Here is a 7747-nt window from a genome sequence, read left to right on the forward strand (position 1 = left end):
TTTAAAGAAGTCCGAGCAGGGAGTGTGCCTCAGAGATGACTTGCAGCCTAGACAGCAGCGTCTTAGTAAAATAACAACGCTCAGAGTGGCTGTGACCCAAACATTGTTGTGAGCACGTGACAAATAGAGCATGGGCCCAGGATGCAAATCTGCATGGGGCTCCCACACCCATAGGAAGATGGGCAAAGGGCACAAGGCTATTAATTAGAAAAAAGGAAATACACATTGACAACAAAAGGAAAAAGATTGAACCTCACTGCTGACAACAAATATTAACAATCAAAACAACTATTTTCACCTATTGAATTGGTAATGATTTTTAAAATACTACCCAGGGTTGGCAGATGTCTGCAGAAATGGATGCTCATGTACAGCAGTGTGGGAGTAGGACATGAGTCAACTACTGTAGAGAGCATTTGGCAATAAGCATCAGGAGCCTTAAAATTGTGCATACCCTTTGGTTCCAGCAATTCTACTTGAAATTTAACTTAACAAAATAATCATGATGTCATGCAGAGACCTAACCACTGCATCCCTGCCTATAAAAATAAGAAACGACACAGTCTGCATATTCAACATTATGATCTGATTTAATAAATTGTCTCATAAATCCAGCCATAAAAATGGATTTAATAACATGTAGTCATTAACAATAATGTTGAAGAATATATCCTGGTATATATTTGTGATCCAGCAAGGGTAAGAAACAGTACACCAAACCACAGTGTTACAAAGTGCTCACGTAGACGTGTGTGTGTGTGTGTGTGTGTGTGTGTGTGTGTGTGTGTGTGGTATAGTCTTAGGAAAAACTCCAGAATAGTAGCAGTGCTTACATCCAAATGGTGAAATTGTGGCATTCTTTATTTTCTTCTTTTTGCAAATCAGATTTTTTTAGTTTTTCTAACATTAACACTCACTACTACTGTAATTCAAATAAAAATATTTTGGAACGCCTATAGGACCCCAGTTAAAGCAATAGTTTTTTTCCCATTTCCAATGCTTATGGCTGTCGGCCCCACCAAGCAGAGCCCAGACAGTGGGGAGACCCCCATGGAGCTGGGGTAAGGACACGCAGCTTCCTCTCCCTCCCCTGAGCCTGTCCAAAGCAGAATTGGAGGCCTGGCCACAGGTCAACCTCCCTCATCAGGTCAATGCTGGGACAGGAGGTGACCTGCGTCATCATGCCATGACCTGGCCTGTAGCGGAAGGTCACGGAGGGTCCCCCTGCTGCAGAGAGGAGGGAGGAGTCACCAGGAGCCCCCGCCTTACCTATGAAATTGAGGGCAGCTGCCTGAGGGAGGTCTGCGGGCTCTCCAGGAACTCAAGGCTCTGGGACAGTCACTGCCCCACCAGCTGGTATTCGCCCTCGTGGACCTGTGGAGCCAAAGAGGGTGGTGCTGACACGGAGAGGGGGCCACTGGGGACTCTACTAAAGACCTTCTAGCAGCCACACCCCACCCTGAGCACAGCAGCAGCAGTCCGTCTCCAGGCATGACTGCGCGACCTGCAGGCTGACCCCAGCCCCTCCCAGCCCAGCAGCAGCACAGACTCAGCGGGACGTTCACAGAGACAAGGCTGTCCCTGCCCCTGACAGCAGAGACGACACAACAGCTGTGCAGCCGGAGACCCAGGTGTCAGTACCGGCCCTGGCACTTCCTGGCTTCACTCTTGTGTCTGGAGACTTGAGGGAAACCCGCCCAACCGCCCTCAGGTAATTGCGAGGCGTCAGTGGGAAATGGCTGTAAAGTGCTGTGTCCAGGGCTCTACCTGTGGGAGGGATTCATAACGTGGGGATTACTGTGTCACCTCCTCACCTGCTTGCTTGGCCCTTAAATGGCTACTTTTCACCCGGGATTCCTGCCCTCTGGCCGGTTCCTGACTGCAGGAGCCTCAGCCCCACGTCTCCCGCCTGCAGGGCTTCCCGCCCCTCTAACCAGAAGACCTCTGTCCTCTGTCCCTCCAGTAACCCGGCACGGTGGCCCTAGGCTCTGAGGAAGGGATCGGGATGCCTTGAGGTTCAAACACAGAGAACCAGGGCCAGGTGAGGGTCCTCAGAGGCAGCTGATGCTAAACAATGAGAATCAGGGAACTGAAGGAACATATCTGTCACCTGCCCCCTCTATCCACTGAGCCCACTGTTCTGTCCCCGGGATGAACGTTGAGACTCTCGCTCACCAGGTACGCGCATGTGTCCAGTAGCACCTGCGGGGGGTCACTGAGGGTGGTGTGCCGCAAGCTGTGGGTCAGAGACGCCCAGCCAGTCAGCTCTGCCCATTCAGCAAGGGCCCCTCCACAGGCCTGTGGGTGGAGAGAGGGAACCCCCGAAGCCCACTCTTAGGACTGCCCAGGCCAGGGGCTGAGTGGGAGCCCACATCACAAAGAGGGTGACAGTGCTCAGGGCCAGCCCAGAGGACGATGCCAGAGGTGGCGGTAGAGCACACAGCCACAGCCAGGCTCCTGAACAAAGAGCCGAAGGGAAGGGGCTCTGCTCTGGCACAAAGGGGACATGAAGCGGGCCTGGGGTTGGCAGGACAGAGACAACCGGTGTACCTTGACCATCTCGCTGTTTCCCTCCTGCATGTTCAGCAGCAACGGGAGCAGAAATGTATACAGTTCCCTTTTCATGGTGGCTCCAGGCTTGTATTTGCTGTCCCGGCTCAGCATGTGGCCCAGGGCAGAGGTGGCTGAGATCCTCACTGGCTCCCTCTCCTGCCAGGGAGCACAAAATGGAGATGAGGAGGCCGTGGTTTCTCTGACCCTGCCTGGCCAGGCTTCCTTCCATCCCCGTCTCAGCGAGGCTGTCCAGAGCGCACTGGCCGCGCCGCGTCCTGCCTGTGGAGACCACGCTGCCTGTGTCTCCGAGGGACTCTCTTTAGATCCCCAGAGCCGAGAAGTCAGTTCATGAAGGCACAGTGCCAGGGAAACCAGCACCAGAGCTTGAATGCTGCCATGGACCATATCAACAGCTCGTAGCTTTCATCCTTCTAAGGATTTAGCTCAAGCATGCCACATTTTAAAAAATGCATATTTTTACCCTAGTTATGCAGTAAATAAAACTGTTGAAGTCTATATTAGCCTATGTGAATTCATAATGACCACAAAGAGCAAAGCTTTGTACACTTTCAGGAGGAAGCTATATATTAGTTGAACTAATATTTCTTGAGCACCTAACCCCAGCTAGGCTCAGCGCCAAGTGACAGAGGCACAGCAGCACAAGACAGACGGTTCCTGAACACAGAGGGAGACTTTCCAGCCAGTGGGATGTGCATGTTACAGCATGATGGCTAAACAGATGATTCCTTATTAGTACTTTAATGACAAAAACAAAGAGAATAATGTCCCATGCACAGTAGCTCACAACGGGCACTTGAGCATTGCTGCAGTCATCCCATCCCTAGCAGAAAGAGTGCAAATGTGTTTTTACAATTCATAATAGACTTGAAATATTAGATAGGGGTTTTCCATTCCCCTCCAGAGGACTAGGGTATCCCTGAAAGGTGAACAGTAGACAGAATTGGAATTAAGGTAGAAATTATAGCCCAGGGTGTGGACAAGAAAATACTACTGCAGGAGGTGGCAGCGGTTCCGGGGGTGCCGTAAGTTTAGGGGCTGTGAACACAGGGAGGGAGGGATGATCCCGGGAAGGCAACAGCTGGTGGTTTGGGGGTGTAGTCAGCCACCTCCTTCGGTTTCTCCCTCCTGATATCCCCCTTATCAATGACCAAGGAGCAGGGGCACGGAACACCCCAGCAGAGCAGGGAGTGTGGTGTCTACACCAGAGAGAGGGGACAGTACCCTGGGTGTCTCATATCCCCCAGGGAGGGTAGGGAGCCCTAGAGTCGAAAGACTGGCTATTGGCACATCCGACTGTCCACTTATCCCGGGATGCTCCCCACGATCCCTGAAGTCGGGCTGCAGTGATGGGCGTTGCTTCCACAGAGGGCCCCCGAGAACCTCTAGCCTAAAAATGGACCCCCAAACATTGAGGAAAACCAACGCTACAAAAGAAAGGGACCACATTCGAGAAATATCATGATGTTTACATCATAAACTACTAACAACTTAAGACAATTATGAGGGAAAATAAAGACATTTTCATACAAAGACTGAAAATGTTTACTGTTTCAGACCCTCACTCAAGGAACCCGAGAGGGAGGGAAAGCAGACCCCAGGAGGGAGGAAAGAGCTGTAAGAAGGGAAGGTGAGCAAGGAGATCTGCAAACATGTGGGTAATTCTAAATAAGTATTGACTGTATACATAAGAATAATCATGATCTTGATGATGATATAAAGACCTCATTTGGAGATCTAATAAGCAGGTGGAATTAAATGCTACACGACATTCATATCTAGCATGGGAAGGTGTGATCAGAATTAAAGCATTCCCATCTTTCTGTTGTTTGGATGGAGGGAAAAGATGTTACCTTTAGGCCTGCTTAGGTCCAGAAAAGTGCGCATGGTGAATTTTAAAAGTCATCGAAATATGGACGAGTGAGACATTGACCCAGCCAATCAGGAGTTTCCAGGGTCATAGCGGAGATGAGACCCATATCAAAATTATTCCAGCACAAGTTTCCAAAGCCAAAAAAGTTACAAATGCCACAACAGGACTACCGTCAGCATGTGTCTCAGGGACATGGAGTTCCCTCCTGCTCTAAGATGCCATGATCTATAAGGAGGATGACAGATGGGGAGGGTTGGTATTGGTCCATTAGTGCAAATTTCTGAGTCTCAGATTTCTCTTGCCACAAGGACCGTGGCATTCTAAAGTCCTGTGTGATGTGGGAGAAGGGTAGAGCCATAAGTTCTCTCCCCTCTTCACTCTGTACGTGGAGTCTGGGTCCTCAGAGAAAAACCCGGCTTCATATCAGAGTGTGAGCTTGCAATTGTTGGTCCAGTGGCTCCGCTGGGGAATTCTCAGGGCAGAGTAAGTGGAGGCGTGTGCTGCGTCTGGATGTAGTGGGAACGCACTTGGGACATGTCCTGTGCACTGCTCCCTGTGGCCAGGTCTCCTTTCGTCTGCCCCTCCATTATCTCAGCCTTGGGCCACAGGCCCTTGGCCTAGGCCAACCCTTAGTTCAGCCCCAAGGTTCACCCCCAGCCCCAGCCCATATTGTTCCCAAGGGCTCCTAGGGCTGCAGGCACATACATCATTGATGAGGGGACGCAGGTGCTGGCAGATGCTGCAGAACATTCCCTGGATGTCCTTGTCCCGCGCGTGCTGCACGATGTTCTGCAGGCTCTCCAGCGCCCGCACGGCCACCCGCGCCTCAGCACTCAGGAAGCCACGTAAGTACGGAACCAGCCTCCTGAGAGCCTTTGACTGATGGGAAGAAGGCAGAGGTCACTCACCACCTGGGGGTCATGCAGCACTCTGGGCACAGGGTTTAGAGCACACAGGTGGTGCCTAAGAAAAACAGACGTGGGAGACCTAGGGGCTGGACCTGCCAAGGAAATGAGGGCTCAGGGGGCTCAGGCAGCTTGAGGACGCACCTAGTGAGGCCCACAAATTGGATGTTGTGATGCCCTCAGATGAGGGTGGGGGATGTACTAACCCTGGGACAACTGAGGGACCCAGGGAGGAAAAGCAAATGCTTGAGGGACTCCCAGGTGGTCCCCCTGGGCCCTCCCCCACTCTTACCTGTCCTGGGTGCAGGGCCAGGTTGCTGATGCCCTGCAGGCCGATTCCCACCATGCTGATGTCACGGTCATTGACCCACTGGGTGACAATACCCAGAGATTTGTGCATCAGGCTCTGGGCCACCGATGGGTGACAGAGGAGCTGCAGGGCAGGACACCACGGTTATGGATGGAGGAGAGGTCACGGGGACCCTGTGCTCACCCAGCCCTCCCTCAGGCCCCTGCTCAGGCAAGGACTGTGTGTAAGGGAGAACAGTGGCAGATCCGGTCACATGGGGTGGACACTACAGGGAAGGGCTTGGCTGGTAATGCTGGTGAGACTTGAATTTGGAGCCCAGTCATTCTGGGAGGACTAGAACTGCTAACCCCTTCCCAGCTATCCTGGCCTCCTTAAACCAGTCCCCTGACATGCCAGGGAAAGGACTCCCATTTGAGATGGCTTGATTCTCTTTTGTCTCCTTCCTGGGACAAGTAAGTTAACATCCCATTAAATAGTCGGTCCCTCAGCTACAGGAAGAGGACGGCTACAGCTGCTGGGCTCTCCCCCGCTCTCACCTGCGCATAGATGGCCCTGGCCAGGATTTTCCGACCCTCATTGATGCAGTGGAGGGAATTCTGCACAAGGGCCATCATTTCATGAAGGAGGGAGGGGTCGCACGTCTTTCCCATTGCTCTGGGATGGGCCACAGGAAGCAAGCAGTTGCCGGGGGTGGGGGAAGTGGCCAGGGCCAGCATGCACACGACAGGGAAGACATGAGGGCTGAGGACTAGGAAGTGTAGAGGGCTGGGAGGTGGGAGAGGGAGGGTGGAAGGCTACTATATTCGAGTGCTGGGACCTGGGAGACTAGGGTCAGGGGTCAGAGTGGTGCCAGGAACACTGGAGAAGTGGTTCCACCTTGTCAGTTCCATGACCCAAGTATGGAAAGACGTGGAGCTGGAAAGAAGCTCCCAGAAGTGGAGGTCATCTGCATGGGACACCACTGCCCCGACCGCTGCTGCCAATACCAACTTGACAACCTTCAGGGCACAACTGAGTTTGTGAAAAGAAAAAAAACAAAAACAAAAAGATGGACAATGCGTTACGCCCTGGGGTGCATTCCTGTGTTGGCAAGTTGGAGACAGTTCTCAGACCTGGTAGCTGGTTCTGCTCTGCAGCTGACAAGAGGTCATGACTTCATGGCCCCGTCTCCAATTGCCTGTCCACTCAGCCCTTTACCCCTGCCCTCCCCGAACCACAGAGTCCTCCGAAAGACACTTCCCTGGGGGTTCCCAAATTCTGTTCTCACACTTCACCGCCACACCCACCTAACCACAGTGTCTCTCCTCCCTTGGTTTCATCTGTTTGCATTCTCATTTCAGATTTCATTGGAATAAAATGTGCTGAGATTAATAAAAAAATACTTCAACCACCTATTTAGGAGTCCAACCCCCATGTCACAGGTGAGAAAACTGAATTCCAGTAGGGACTTGCACAAGATGGGGCAGCTAGTGAGGAAGTCAAGGCAGAGGCCAACAGGGTGATTCAAATGGCCAACCCTGAGTGAAGAGGGTGACACAGTCTTGGCGCTGTCATCTACCATCTAACTGAACCTCTTCACACGTAGAATTATGAACATGGGGACGAGGCGGGGTATAAGTCAGTAGAAGAGTGCACAGGATGAAAGGAGTAATGAGCAATCCGAGAACCGGAGAGACTATTCCAGTGCACAGTGCTGCAGCCCCACACCATGTCCCACCCTTCTCTTCCTGCGTCCCTAAGAGATCAGTGTCTAGTTGTCCAGGGCTCTCAGGAATCGACTCGTTGCATTTCTCCACCACCTGGAGGTGAGGCTTACCTAGTGGGGTCAAAGGACTTGCTCTCGCTGTCCGGAGCCCCCTCTTGGCTGGACACCACCATCTTCTGGGGAGCATTTTGCCACAGCGATGCCCTGTAACAAGGACAGCCCCCGCCCCACCACACAGCTGAGGGTGAGCTGGCCCCTGCTGTGCTTCCAGAACCAGAGACTCAGACAGGGGGAGGAAAGGGCAAGAAAAGACATGGAGGGGATTTTGGCTCTGGGGCCTGAACTGTGTGAAATCCAGATGGAGAAGCAAACATCTGTGCAAG

General features: G+C 52.3%; 1 protein-coding gene across 1 annotated transcript; it reads right to left on the reverse strand.

The window, feature by feature from the left end:
- Positions 1–1222: 1222 nt before the first annotated feature.
- Positions 1223–6482, reverse strand: LOC123649745 (maestro heat-like repeat-containing protein family member 7). The gene is made up of 6 exons (XM_045567919.1): positions 6196–6482; positions 5642–5782; positions 5150–5323; positions 2551–2709; positions 2176–2298; positions 1223–1374 (listed from the first exon to the last, which is right to left on the reverse strand). Exons 1-6 carry the CDS (start codon positions 6373–6375, stop codon positions 1339–1341), a joined length of 813 nt encoding a protein of 270 aa, XP_045423875.1. The 5' UTR covers positions 6376–6482; the 3' UTR covers positions 1223–1338.
- Between the last annotated feature and the right edge of the window lie 1265 nt (positions 6483–7747).

This window comes from Lemur catta, chromosome 14 (assembly GCF_020740605.2).
Source record: "Lemur catta isolate mLemCat1 chromosome 14, mLemCat1.pri, whole genome shotgun sequence".
Taxonomy (NCBI): Eukaryota; Metazoa; Chordata; class Mammalia; order Primates; family Lemuridae; genus Lemur; species Lemur catta.

Bases quoted from the DNA above. Each gene is read 5' to 3' on its own strand.
- LOC123649745 (XM_045567919.1), bottom strand. From the start codon at position 6,375: ATGCTGGCCCTGGCCACTTCCCCCACCCCCGGCAACTGCTTGCTTCCT. The intron at 5,324-5,641 runs GTAAGAGTGGGG...TCTTCCCATCAG, and splicing joins TGGCCCTGCACCCAGGACAG to TCAAAGGCTCTCAGGAGGCT. The intron at 1,375-2,175 runs GTGAGCGAGAGT...TTGGCTCCACAG, and splicing joins TGGACACATGCGCGTACCTG to GTCCACGAGGGCGAATACCA.